This window comes from Pleuronectes platessa, chromosome 9 (genome assembly GCF_947347685.1).
Source record: "Pleuronectes platessa chromosome 9, fPlePla1.1, whole genome shotgun sequence".
Lineage (NCBI taxonomy): Eukaryota > Metazoa > Chordata > Actinopteri > Pleuronectiformes > Pleuronectidae > Pleuronectes > Pleuronectes platessa.
Window position 1 is genome coordinate 22,085,819 of NC_070634.1, and position 14,574 is coordinate 22,100,392.

General features: G+C 43.7%; 1 protein-coding gene across 1 annotated transcript in view; it reads left to right on the plus strand.

Annotated features, from left to right (window-relative positions):
* Window positions 1–14,574, plus strand: part of anos1b (anosmin 1b) — a 43,407-nt gene that overhangs the window by 20,086 nt on the left and 8,747 nt on the right. Inside the window, exons 2-6 of the mRNA XM_053430792.1 lie at window positions 5,898–6,110; window positions 6,536–6,720; window positions 9,733–9,862; window positions 12,295–12,367; window positions 12,758–13,001. Of these exons, the coding sequence (XP_053286767.1) occupies window positions 5,898–6,110; window positions 6,536–6,720; window positions 9,733–9,862; window positions 12,295–12,367; window positions 12,758–13,001 (845 nt within the window). The remainder of the gene's footprint in view (window positions 1–5,897; window positions 6,111–6,535; window positions 6,721–9,732; window positions 9,863–12,294; window positions 12,368–12,757; window positions 13,002–14,574) is intronic.

Here is a 14,574-nt window from a genome sequence, read left to right on the forward strand (position 1 = left end):
CCGCCGTCCCCTCCGAAACCACATCTCTCCCTCCCCTCCCTCTCTTGCACTTCCTCTCCTCCCTCTCGCTGAGTGTGGCTGTCATCCCTCCATCGTGGCAGGTGAGGCCATAAAATAGCAGGAGAGGCCAGAGGAGGGCTGCAAGTCTCTGTGTGAGTGTGTCTGTGTGTGTGTGTGTGTGTGTGATTAATTATTATACAGATACGTGCACACACACACACAGACACACACATGGACGGTCATTAATCTCATCTTTGTTGTCGTTACACTGTGCTGGTGTGTTAAACAGTAACATCTCTGACCTCTTGGACCTCTGCTGTGTCTGCTGCTCTGTCTCCCTCACACATAACTCATCATGTCACCTTCAAGGCCAAAAGTGTCCGATCGTCTCTCATCTCCTCTTACACAAATACACCACACCGTGATTTACCACATGCAAGGGATATTTGAGAGTGTAAGGTGTGTACCACGCACATACCAAGCGTTTCCAGACCGGATCCATTAACCTTCACCCCTCCGTCCTGCTCTCTCCTTCCTCTCCTGACTGTACTACTGACTCTGTACTAAACGTAGTACTTAGATTCACTCATACTTCAGTAAATCTTGTGCAAATAGAGTTTTTACATTAGAAAGACTTGATTCCACAGTCCTCAAACATAGTGTGCTATTCCCAAAAGGACTGACTGGTCTTAAGGGTCTGAAAGAGTGCCAGGAAAACATTTACCTGGATGTATAATTTCTTTAAATTACATGTAGGCTAATTTGGTGGTCAAAGGTCAAGGTAACCTCTTGTCCTCGTGAATGGGTTGATCAGGAACACCCATGGGGAATTGTGTAACATTGGACAATAACGTCCACTTGGACTCAAGGAGGACTTGATTATAATTTGGAGGTCAGAGGTCAAAGGGCAAGGTCACGGTGCCCTCGCAACGCTTTATTTTTCCTCGTATCTTTTTAATCCTTTCAAATTTTGCACAAATGTTCAATTAGACTCCGGGATTAGCTGATTAGATTTGATGTGTCAAAGGTCGGAGGTCGTGGTGGCCCCTTTAAGATGGCTACTCTATCACTGTTGTAAATAAAATCCAGGAGCTTTGATTTATGCAGATCTTCTCCTCTTGTCAAACTTCCCGGGAAAATTTGTCCTCGTCCACGAACGCAGCATGTGAAGCATTTACCTCACAGAAACATGGAAAACATCTGTGTACACCTACACTGGGCTTTTCTTATTTGTGGAGGAGAGGAGGATGAACTTGAAAGAGCAGAAGAGGACGGAGAGGAGATAGTGTGAGCGGAGTGGAGGGAGGTGGAGAAAGGCTGCAGAGAGATGAGAGCAGGGGTCAAAGAGGAGAAGAGGAGCTGCGATAATGTGAAGACAGGAAACAAGAAGAGTCGAGGATAAAGGGGTGGAGGGGGGGGGGCGAACACGACAAGAGGACAGGAATGAAAAATGAAACGTGTCTGTAACAGATCAAAGTGGGAGGAGAGGAAGGAGCAGAGAGTGGGAAGAGGGCAGAAAAGGGCAATTTGTTTATTGTTAGAGAGAGAGAGAGAGAGAGAGAGAGAGAGAGAGAGGAAGAAAGAGAGAGTGAGAAAGGTGTTATTGGGCAGATTCTTACAACCTTAATCTCAGCCCAGCACGTTGCCAAGTGAAGGGACCCATGAGAGCTCCTTGAAAAACACATCACACTTCAGGATCTGGTTACAATATCGTGTGTCTGTGTGTGTGTGTCTGTGTGTGTGTGTGTGTGTGTGTGTGTGTGTGTGTGTGTGTGTGTGTGTGTGTTTATATGTGTGCGCGTGCATGTGCTTGTGTTGGACCATCTCTGTGTCTCCTCGAGGAATGCATCATTTACAAGCAGTGGAGAAAGTGGAAAACAACTGACGGGTGATGCTGCCTCTCTGTGTCTTTGTTGGACCGAACGCCGTCTTCAGACCCGGCGGCTCTGAGAGGTTTATAGTTTGTTATTTCACGGAGAATGGAGGCTGCGGCCGGCCCGGATTCGTGGCAGCATTCGTGGAAAAAAAGAAAAAGAAATAACAAAACATACACAGACTCTTCCGCAGCACGCGTTGCATCATCGCTGTCCGTCCGTATAGGAAAGGGCGTTCCACAGTTGTGTTTCTGCTCTTGTTCCATATTCTTAGTGGCGAGACCACCGAGGCTGCTTGTGATGCCTGAGCAGACCAATGATTGTCAAGAAACACACACACACACGCACACCCACACACACACACACCTGTCGCTTCGTAAGATCACACTCGACAACCCTCGATCACTCTCTGCAGAATATTACGTTACCTACATCTTCTGTTTGTTTGACACGTGTGATATTTGCTGCTAACACTTACACTTGAGTTTTGACTAAAGATCATTATAATCTATTATTATATCCCAGTTAATAATAATATACTAGTCACAGAAACATGAATCTGTCGTACAAATCTATACATTTCAATAACTTCGGTTGTAACAAATTGTATTTAATAATATTAATATATTTTTTGGGGATGGTTATTTCTAATCTTTTAATTGTGTCATTTATGAAGAGTCAACAGTGTGAAACATGAAAATATTCAGGCCGATATTCTTCCACATACACATCAGTATTTATTTTTGGCCAATGTGAGACAATATAAAAACGTTTATTTTATATAATAAACAAAGCAGGAAGAATTATGTTTATATTTCACGTTATTTCTTTATATTTGGTTGTGTTTTCTTTTTATTAATACTTATATAAGGTATGATTTATAAAATAAATCTCAGTTGATATATATACATATTCAAAATGTTTTATTCTCTAGTATTGGTATTGGCATTGGTCCACAAAAATCCATATCCATTAAACTTTATTTGCAAAATCAAAGAAAAGCGTAAATTCCACTCATGCAAAAAACTGCAGTATTTGATATGAAAAACTACAGTTTTAGTTGGTTGCAGTAACATTTTCTTTTTAATGAACTTATCGATTGTTTGTCTAAACTTTGCAACTTCAATAAGAAAAACGACAGAAGACATATTGGTATATACGTGTGCAAATTGACTCATGGACTTTTACCTTAAGCCTTCGTTCTCTGTGAACTACAGCAGCCACTTTCCAAACCTGCAGGACACACGTTTTTAATTCTCGGATGACAGATTTGTGGGCGGAGTGTCACTTTAAACTTCCCCAAACTTTTTCTTCCATGACTTAAAACAAATGGGCCGACTGTACAACATTAAACAGCGATCAGGCTTCACGCTGAGCCTCCATCTCACGTCCCACAGGTTGAAGAACCAGCACATGGCTTCGCTTTGTTGCTGCTCTGTGAATCCCAGTTACAGGTTGCTATGCACACGTTGCTGCCCTGTGTTTAAGACCTGTAATATAAGTTTACGTAGTCCGCAGTGCAGTGCTGCTGATAACCTCAGAAAGCCCAGTTATCATCGTGTTAAATACAGTCACCCGTCTGCAAATGAACCTGGAACAACCCTGACACCTTTTCGTCCAACAGTAGCCATTTATTTGTGCAAGGATGAAGTTTTTAGGGCTTTTTGTTGATTCTGTTGGTTCCACTGGAATCCGTGAGATGGAATAAATTGAAGGAGTGATTGAAGCCAGGCCCACGGGGGAGCGGAGCGAGACAGACGGACAGAGGGGGAGAGAGAGAGGGAGAGGGAGAGGGAGGCGGGGGAGGAGGTGGTGGGGGTGAAACCGCAGTTTTTATATGTCGCCTGGTTTTAATTTTGGTAAGAGCCATCACTCACCAGTTCACTGGGGTGGCAAACCAGATGGATGTTTGCATGTGAGCTTTACGAGTGTGTTCTCTACCTGCTTCAAACTGCTGTGTCTGTAAATGCATAATCCCTCAGACACAGTGTTGTTAATGCTCCTACACTTTTATTTCCTCAGCCATTTAAAAGTAAAATGGTCTTTCTGATATTTTGTGGACAATTATGTAGTAAAATTATTTATTTATTTATTTATGGGTCAATACTGGAACCTAGACTGGCACTCAGTAGAGCACATACCTCCACCAAGGCCAAGCAGTCCCCTTAAATTTAATCAAGCTGCACCAAATTGCACGCAGTCATAAACATCAGCTCCCTTAATGTGCCTGATTGTTTTCATCAAGAACCTAGAGTTATTCTCATAGTGTTAAAGAAAGTTGGAAAATAATAAAATCCCGGATCCTCGTCCTGATCCAGATTCGCACACCAGAATGTAATGGGTTCCTTCCTGACCCTCACCGCATCCTTCCACCGAGTGTCGTGGAAATCCCTTCGGTTGTTTTTCTGTTATCTTGCTCTAAAAACCAACCGACAAACAAACAGAGATGAAAACAATAATCGTTAGTCGCAGCGTTATTGTGCGAGCTCCAAACCGAGAACCAGTCCAACGCACACTTTGCCCTGTAAAACAGAAACTGACTCCAGTTAGGTTTTGAACAAATGAAACAAACAGCATATAAAGTGTTAATTAGTGAGCTTTGGAGGGGCTTGATTTTACTACCTGCGGACGGAGCCATGTTGCCGTTATTGCCCACGTCCACTGTTTCCTCCAAGGCCCAGTATAACGAGCGGCTAGCTGCAGTCTTTCCACACATTTTATCGTGTGTGTGATGAAACAGACGAGTGTCGGTTGTGAAACTCTTTCTTCATTGTTGCCGAAGCCTCAAATTTCTTGTTTCTTCATATCTGCTTGTTTGTGTGTTGGTGAGCAGTGCCTCCAGCCATGCAGAGAACTGTGGGAAACCAGGAAGGTGCTTTCTCCAAAGTCCTGTGAGGTAAGAGAGTGCACAAAATATGTGTGTGTGTGTGTGTGTGTGAGTGTGTACTCATTTTTATATATTGGCGAGGACCATTTCGGGCCTAGACCTTACAGAATATGGACGTTTGGGCAGAATCTCCCTTTCTGACCCACTTTCAAAGGGCTGTTTGAGGGCTAAGATTTACTGTTAGGGTTAGAATTAAGTTGAGGTTTGGGTTAGGACATGCAGTATTAGGGTTAGGCGTTTAGCTCTGATGGTTAAGTTTAAGGGTGAGATGTGAATTGGGGGTTAGGTTAGGGTGAGGCATGAATTAGTCATGGTTAAGGTCAGAGATAAAGCAACAATGAATGGAAGTCAATGCAAAGTCTTAATAAGGATAGCTGTGCGAACCTGTGTGTGTGTGGGACAACACCCTTGGTGGTGGTGTCACTAACTAACATGCTTTCATTGGCATTGCGGCTCAGTTGTGTGTGTGTGTGTTTGATGTGAAAGAACATTCCTGTGTGTGTGTTTATGAGGAAAAATGTATGGTTTCTATGAATAACATGTTTGTGGTCTTTTAAACGCTTGCTCCATATGAGAGTGTGCAACAGTTGTGTGTATAATTTCTGTGTGTGTGTGTGTGTGTGTGTGTGTGTGTGTGTGTGTGTGTGTGTGTGTGTGTGTGTGTGTGGCCCTAAGTGATTATTTTCGGAGCGAGTTTCTGTGGTTTTCTCCTTTTTTCATCGGAGCAGCTGAAGCATGTCGCTGACTGGATGGCTGGTTAGGAACACAGGGAAATTCAGATCTATCAGCTCAGGCTGGTGTTTACATCTTGCTAATCTGCAGCCATGTGCACAGAAACAGAAATACACACTCACGGCCCCGTTCAAAAGGCGGGTTCCCTTCAAAGAGTCAGTGAGAGTTTACTGAGGGAAACACACACTCGCCTCCACTGTGCTTTTTCTGACCCACAAGTGTGCAGCATATTAAATCTGTTGTGTGTGTGTGTGTCTCTCTCTCTCTCTCTCTCTCTCTCCCTCTCTCTCTCTCTCTCTCTCCCCCTCTCCCTCTCTCTCTCTCTCTCTCTCATTCTCTCCTTCTCTCTCTCTCCCTCTCTCTCTCTCTCTCTCTCTCCCCCTTCTCCCTCTCTCCCTCCCTCCCTCAGAAGCAGACGGAGTGTGTGACGAGCAGGGAGTTCCTGGCGTCCCTGAGGTCGTCTCGTCAGGGTGACTGTCCGCCGCCTCAGCGAGCCACCGGATTCGCCGCCGCCTGCGTGGAGAGCTGCTCGTCAGACCAGCACTGTCCCACCCCCAGGAAGTGCTGCTCCAATGGCTGTGGACACACCTGCCAAGCCGCCGCCAATCTGTACAAGGGTAAATGAGCATAGAGCCAGATAGGAGCCGATTTGTGACGGTTTTATGAAAACATTTTAATGAATTAAGAAGATTTTTTATTTGCCATTTTCTTCTTGTGGAAAAGAGTCTGATGTCTATCAATTGATGTCCGTGCTAGAAATAGATAAATAGATAGAAACATAAAGACTCCTGAAGACGACAGTGGAGATTTGGCAATGTTTACTTAGCTTCAACAAATTTGTGGTATTTTTTTTATGTTTCTACAATATTTAAATGTCACTGGAAATAATTCCAGCCAAACTCAACCTGATTAGAATCACCCAGCTAATTATCGCTCGATCTACAAACTTAGACATGATGAATATGATTGCGTTTGAGACATCCTGTGAACGTCCCTGCTGTCCTCTTCTAAACAACGTCCCCGTTCCGTTGTCCCCCGGCAGGTGTTCCCCTGAAGCCTCGCAGGGAGATGAGCTTCGTGGAGGATGCAGAAGGTCACATGAGGGTGGTGTGGGTGTCTAAGTTCAACGTGAGCGTGGAGCCGGTCTTCTACATGCTTCAGTCCCGCTGGAACGTGGGCATCCATCCCAGTGAAGACCATGCGACGCCATGGTCTACTGCTGCAATGGTAAATCAACCTTTTATCCCTGGTCTTTATTTTAGGATCAGAGAGATGGAGATATTGCAACATAAAGAATTAGAGCGACTCAGCACTGACTGTGTGGTTGTGTGAGACAAACTGACTGATTTCGAAATCATATTTTAGATTTGATCAACCTGTAACTTTCACCATCTCATCTCCTTATTAAAGGGATATTAGCTTGGGAGAGAGTAATAGACTGATAGTTAGAAATAAAGCCCATTTAATAACACAGCACATGGTTGATTCTGTCGAAGCAGGCAACTCAAGACACTCACAGAGTCACTGAAACTATAAAAATGTTTCCTGCTGCCTTTAACGGTGGAGCAGCGCCACAGAGTTTGTAACATATCCTTACCTCATAACTCTCAATTTGCCTGGAATGATGAAACTTCTCAGCTATGGAGATGGATGTTAGACTCTGTTTCCACCTCATCAGTCTGCTGCCTTGCTGTCTAAACCTCTCCACCCCAGCCAGTCTCCCATTTTGCCAGGGTAAACTCTATGTGTGTGTGTGTGTGTGTGTGTTCACTGTACACCCATGTGTGTGTGTGCCTGTGTGAGGTTAGGTAAATAAGCAGAGCTTAAAAAGGAACCACAGGCAGCCACAGTCGTTCCACCGGCTGACGCTGAATGACTGAACGCTCATTATGGACTTAAATAGATGGCAGCTCGTGTCTGTGTGCGAGTGTGTGTGTCTGTGTGTGTCTGTGTGTGCGTGTGTGTGTGTGTGGATGAGTGGATTTTAAGCAGTGATTACATTTGCCCTGTCAGGGAGACAAAATGTGAATCTTTATCTGTTAATTGTGGCAAATCTATTATCAGATGAAATTCCAATCCAACTGTGTTCATCTGACCTTCCAGCTCATTACGTTTTGAAACTTGTACTTTTAAAACTGTCATGTTTTTTAAGAAAGATATCTTATGGGTTTGTGAGAAATGACAAGCATGTATAATATGTACACTCAATGGAATGGTACTCAGTAGAACCATTATCTCCATCCAGCAGCCCTCTAAATTCAATCTAGCTGCACCAAATTCCACACACTCATTAATATCAGTTCATTAAGATCCATGAATTATAATCAGCGAAATGACTCATCTCAGAGTGATTAAAACATTTTAGGATCTGCTACTTTATCCAGATTCTCTCTCGGCCCATGTCTCAACCTTCAAACAAGTTTTGTGGGAATCCATTCAATAGTTGTTGCGTAAAACACTGCTGACCATCAAATAAACCAACAAACGGCCAGGGATGTGAACACAACCTTCTTGGTGGAGTTAATAACAGTCCTGCACAAAGCAGGTCAGGGCCTCCACAGCAGAGACTAAAGACAAAGATCTACACAGCTCCTGGTAAAATTAGTTTAACATCCTCGTCAGGACCAGAAATTAAATTTGCTGGAAGCTATCGTTTCAATGTGCAGATCTTTGTCTAAATACTAAGTTCCTGCAACAAATCCAGTCTCCATGAAGGTTTTGAGATTCAGTCTGTATTGAAATTGTTGATAGGTATTTGGATGATTGAGCTTATAGAGTGTTGAATAGTGGTGTATAATAAAGTGTATAAATGCAACATTGTGTTACAGCTACTTTATGTGTTGGACTATTTATCCAGGTAAAAAATATCCTGGCTCCATAACCTGCAATAAAAGCACAATGTTTTTTCGTGTGCAGTTTTAACAATAAGCAGTTTAATGTGTTAATTAGTGTGAGCGAGCTTTAGAGGTGCTGTTGGGAACATTTTGTTTCTGTTGGACAGAACCAGGATGTTTTTTCCTGTTTCATTTTGTTAATGTTAAGCAAAACTAAGCAGATATAACCAGGACTGATACAGACACACATGAGAGTATTGTAAATATGATTTATTCCTCTAAAAGAATTGGGTTGTCCGTCCTTCCAATTTCTTTCAACATAATATCTCGAGAACAACTCGAGGGAATTTCTTAAAATTCAAAGATTAACGGATTTGTTTTTTTTGGTGGTCGAATGTCAAAGGTCAAGGTCAGGTTGATCTCATGTTCTTGTGAATGATGTCATCAGAACCCATTGGTGGTTTCATTACACCTGGTCCAAACATTAATTTTGACTAAGGATGACCTGATTGGAATTTGGAGGTCAAAGGTCAAGGTCGCTGTGACCTCGCTTAAGAAGCCAAATTTGAAAGGATTCTGTCGAGGTGTTCTTGGGTGGTCAAAGGTCAAAGGTCACAGTGACCTCACGAGTCTGGAAAAAATGTATGGTCAGACTGGAACAGGTTGGCAGTGGCTCACAAACACTGGGAGGTATTATCAGTTCTCATTTGAGTTTTGAGATTTTCAGCAGAGTGATAGAGGAGCAGTAAATGGACGTATTGTTCAAATGGTTAGACAATATCTTTTTTACAAATATCACAGGAAACAATAAATTCCCCAACGAGAGAAAAAGAAAAACACACTAACAAGGCATAAGCTCAAAAACAATGAAAGATGATGAAGAAACGAAAACCAAAGCAAAACATCAGACAATAGAAAATTTACCAATTAAGTAAAATCTGGCAATTTTTGTTTTAGAATCTGTTATGAATCCTCCAGCCATTATCTTTAAGGATAACCGGTTGCCAGTCCATCACGGGGCTGACATACAGAGACAAACAGTCATTCACACCTATGATCAATTTAGAGTCTCCAATTAACCCTAACCCCCGTCTACATGTCTTTGGACTGTGGGAGGAAGCCGGAGAACCCAGAGAAAACCCACAGAGACACTGGGAGAACATGAAAACTTCACACAGACACTGGGAGAACATGAAAACTTCACACAGACACTGGGAGAACATGAAAACTCCACACATGAAGGGATCGCTGTGAGGCATCAGTGCTAACCACTGCACCACCGTGCCGCCCTGTTATGAATCATGCAGCATATCATTAAATCCTGTAGATGAGACTGTAATGAGGGCGTGAACAGAGAAGCTTGCACCTAGCCATTGTTTCACGTGACGTGTGTGTGTATTTTTAGACGCTCTCTGAAGATGTGGTGCTGTCGGATCTGAGACCTCAGCGCTGGTACCAGTTCAGAGTCGCAGCCATCAACAGCCACGGCAGCAGAGGCTTCACCACCCCGAGCAAACACTACATCTCCAGCAAAGGTAACACAACCACTCTGAAAACACGTCCTCTGCTTTTCCTCTGAGAGCCGTTACGAGTGTCCCTCAGAGGACGGTGACTCCCCCCTCTCCATCTTCCCCTTAAACTATTTGTGAATTTTGATATTCTGTCATGAGACACTGAGCAAAGCACAGATTCTGGGGTCGTGTCGTTTAACGAGAGATCTGACACCGCTCCTCTGAGGGGAAGTCTGAGGAGCAATTCCCTTCCTCTCCTGCCCTGTTCTTTCTCTCTTTCACTCGGAGTTGATGGATCAGGTACGCATGCAGCGGGGGAAAGTGATCAGGCAGTCCATCAAACACAGGCAGGAAACAGAATGGACACTCAACTGCACAACGCACATATTCACACGTACATGCTGTACGTTCAGTTGGTTTACTGCCAAAGAGAAATCCCTGGTGTCGGGTCAGCGAGACACAGTGCGAGTGCGAGAAAGACAGTCAGACACACACACACACACACACACACACACACACACACACACACACACACACACACACTGTAGGAGGTCCTCGCTGTAATACCTCGCAGACTTAGGTCATATTGGTGTAACGCCAGGATTGGCTAGTGATATCAATCCCCTGCCAGGATTGGCTGGAGCGAGTTTCTGTGTGAATAATGACTTCAGGTTGGATGCAGCTTCGGAAAAAAGGTTCTTTATCAGTTGAGCGCTTATAGAAGAAGCGTCTGGGATAGCGTTTCAACTCTGCCATCCACAGAACAGCTAACAGTGGAATTCTGGATGCCTCCTGTAGAGTATTATGAACATTACAACCTGTGCCTTGGCGAAGTGAGATGTCTCTGGCAGCTCCCTGCTGCCCATCGGCGAATTGACGTGGTCGGACATTTGGAAAATATGCACTTTCCTGCTGAGAGTTTGACGAGAGGATCAATGCCATTTACATTTCTGTCTGTTACATACAAAAGTTGGAATAACTCTCCTGTGGGTTGCACGTAAGCGAATATAGACAAGTGTTGTTTGGAAAGTGTTCTGAGCCAACTGGCTGCTTTTCTACAGCAGGATGTAGAACTGACAGACATGCAAGTGGTGTCAGTCTCCTCGTTCCACTCGCTGCAACCAAGCACACAAGCGTATGTCCCAAAACGCTGAGCTGTATCTTCAGGACCCAGAGTGTGTGTGTGTGTGCACGCTTGTATACTTCAAGCACCCAGGGTTAAAGGTTAAAGACACACTCAAACATTCCAAATACCATCTGATCGCCATCAGAGTCTTGTGTTTCCAGTTCATTAGTGTGATTAGTCAGGGGCCGGAGGTCAGGGGTCACAAATCAGGAAGCTGGCAGATGTCAGGGTGCTGGAGGTTCCTCCGCGGTGACCTGACGCTAACCAGAGAGAGAATTTAAGAATTTGAAAAGCCTCTTCCTTGATTCATTCAGATATCAGGGACCTGCCAGCACCAATTACGAGGGAATGTCTGGATCAGAAAACTCATCTTGATGTCTTTATCTCGAGAAACAATGGACCGGAATCTAGCCGGTCGAGGGAGGAACGCAGAGTGAAAAAGGGGCCGCGAGAGACAGCTGGCAGTAAACCAGTAACTGAAAGACACCCTGCGTTTTCCAAAGAAACCACACACAACCACATATCCACACACACACACACAAGCAGGCCAGACCTTGCAGCCCTAATACGCTGTCCCAACTTTGATCTCTGCATCTGGGTCAGCCCAGCGCAGCCCGGGGCCTGTGGGGGGCCAGCCATGGGGGATGTAGTTCTAATCAGATCCATTTTGTAGTTTTAATCAAATACAGGATTGGGATTTGAGGCTCTAATCAGATACAGAGGCCGTGTTGAAAGAGCCTCAGGATTTCATTTCGGAGGCAAACAGTGACTAGTGGTGGTCGCCGTGGGTCTGTGCTGTGGTAGCTACTGAACAGGCTTCTCCAGTATCACTCACCTTTGATGCTGCAAATCGAATTGGCTTCGTAGACCTGAATGAGACCAGGAGGAAATTAGCCTTTTCCCTCCCATGTTGGCGTCTGTGTCTCGCTCGGCTGTAGCACATTAAGCCTCGAGTTATTGGACGATTCAGTCAAGCTGGCCAGCGGCGTCGGCCCGGTTGGAATCATGAACTCAACACCAGTTATTGGTTTAATGGAAAGGGCCGATGGATTCACTGTTTTCAGCTCAAACTCAGGATTTAACAGAGAGTTTGAACCTGTGAGTGTTGATTCCACCTGTCGAAGAAAGAAACAGCAGTCTATATAATGTTGAATAAGACGTGACCTCTTTCTTATTAAAGCTCATAATTACAATATGTCTTTCTTCTTATGACTGTTATGCTCTGTCATATGAAACAGATCAAATGAGAATGTCCATGGGAATTTTTTTAATTTAAACATAACCCCATAACTCTCTGACTCCATGTTTCTCCATCTCCCCCTTTCTGCAGATCCGTCTCCTCCAGAGCCGCCGACAAACATCCGAGTGAGCAACCAGACTCTGGAGTCCCACTTCACAGAGAGGTAACGAGGAAGATGGTTAAATAGATTCAGGGATTTGTTGCATCCAATCAGACGTAACCTAATGGTTGATGGATGGACAGACCTTTTTTGATTGTGTTGCTGCGTCCAAATTACACCTCATCCTCGTTTAAACATATATAGCAGGATATTTTATGTGTGTGTCTGGTTGTGTGCGTGTGTGTGTGTGTTTATCAGACGAGTTCATACATTATAAAGTTCAAACCATGTCCTTGGGTCAGCAGCGATATTCCAATAAAACCTTTAATAGCACAAGTGAGGACTTAAATTGTGACCTATGTTCAGCTTGATGATATAAAATGTCTGCGGTGCTTTTCTCTCCACTTTCATCTCCGTGAATTTGTAGTTTGACTTCCTGATTTCTGTCCTCAGGACCAGGGGAGCTGGGGCCACGGTGGCGGTCTTGTTACGCTGGGACCCCCCCACAGAGGGAGACCTGCCGGTCCACAACTACAGAGTCACCTGGATGTCTCGACAGACACACACAGAGCACAAACACACGCACACTCTACATGGGCGGGCACACACTGTTCACAACAACATGCACACCCGCCCCACACACCCACGCGCACCAGAGCAGGGTAAAAAGGAAAGCAACAGCAGAGTGACTCAGGGGGTAAGCAAACTTTCCATGTGCTCAATTACACTTCATAATAGAATGTCATCATTGTCCCTTGAGAAAATATTTCACTTTTTGATCAGTTTATTGTGTCAAAGCTTTGTTTTTAAATTGATAAATTGGCAACTTTTACCCAACAACAGCTCATACAATGTGAAAATGTTATTTTAAATAGGTTTTGGCATATTTATTTTAAATCTCTCCATAAATATTCAGACCGTAGTCATCCAAGGCAACAGTGTAAACTATTTAATGAGTTATTTGATGCGGATACCTCGGCTGTTCATTTTGGAAAATAGGTTTATTCATTGTCTTGCTTAGAGTTAGATGAGATCATTGCTACCACCCTCATGTTTGATAAGTGCAAGGCTATGGACGGGAGCTGGTTGGGTTAAACTTTAACCTTGAAAGTCTTTAACCGTTAGACCACAACTTGGTCGAATCATTTAGCCTGGCCCAATTCATAGATAAAAATAAACTAACTCTACAATTTGTTCAAAAACTTAGCTGTAAATTACAGAAACAACCGATTTAACCTTGAAGCAGCTATTTGAAATGTGTTCAGACCAAAATGTTGCTTATTTTGAAACAAATGCCTCAGTTTGATCATTTAAAGTCAAATTATTCCTTAGAACAACTGAATTAAACAAGCATACAGGGACACGCAGGCACACACCTTCACAACAAATGAGTAACCCCGGCCCTTATCCTAACGTAAACCTAATTCCAACACTAAAAGTCTCAACCTTTATGCAGTCTCAAGTTGTGAGGAAAGGCCTAAATGTCCTCGCAACATACACACACCCACACACACACATCCACAACACACACTGACACACCACATATACAAGATCTATGGCTGCACCTGAGAAAGTTTACTAGTCCTGTAAACACACGCACGTCACTTGTGAATGCTGCAGAGGTTTTACAGGCCTGTGCTGTTATCCGACAGAAACTGATCTGTAAACAGCTACTGTGTGCGGTGCCGGTGCAAACCCAGTGAATATCATAGCATCTGCTGCAGCAACCAAACCAGAGCAACAGCTTGTTCTCCCATTTAATGCTCCCTTTACATTCATTCTTGATATCAGACATTAAATAATACCCTCAAATTAAACAGTGTCCTGCTGAACCACCTGTGTCCAATAAAACCTCCTACAAATGTGAATTAGATGGAGACACAGAGCAACTGCCCAGATGTTTCAATTAAGGATGTGGATTTATATAATGAGCAGAAATGAGGTGATAAAAAAAACATGGTCTTGCTGTTCAGTGTAATTGTTGACCTCGCATTCATAAAACCTACATCCCTCTAAAACGGATTAAACCTTAAGTTAATTTGGGTTTTTGTGGATGTGGTTCTTTTTAATACAGTTACATGCTGATATCTTTACCAAAGCTGTGCAGTATTTTAGATCTGGTTTTGACATATTCACCCTTTAATTGCTCTCCCACTGCCGAGGTCTTCTGCAGAGTTCTTGCGCATGTGTTCCTCGCGGGTCTGAAAATGCAATACTGTCCTCGGGCAGACGCGACATTATCTTTATTGGACATAACTTTGTTAGAGTGC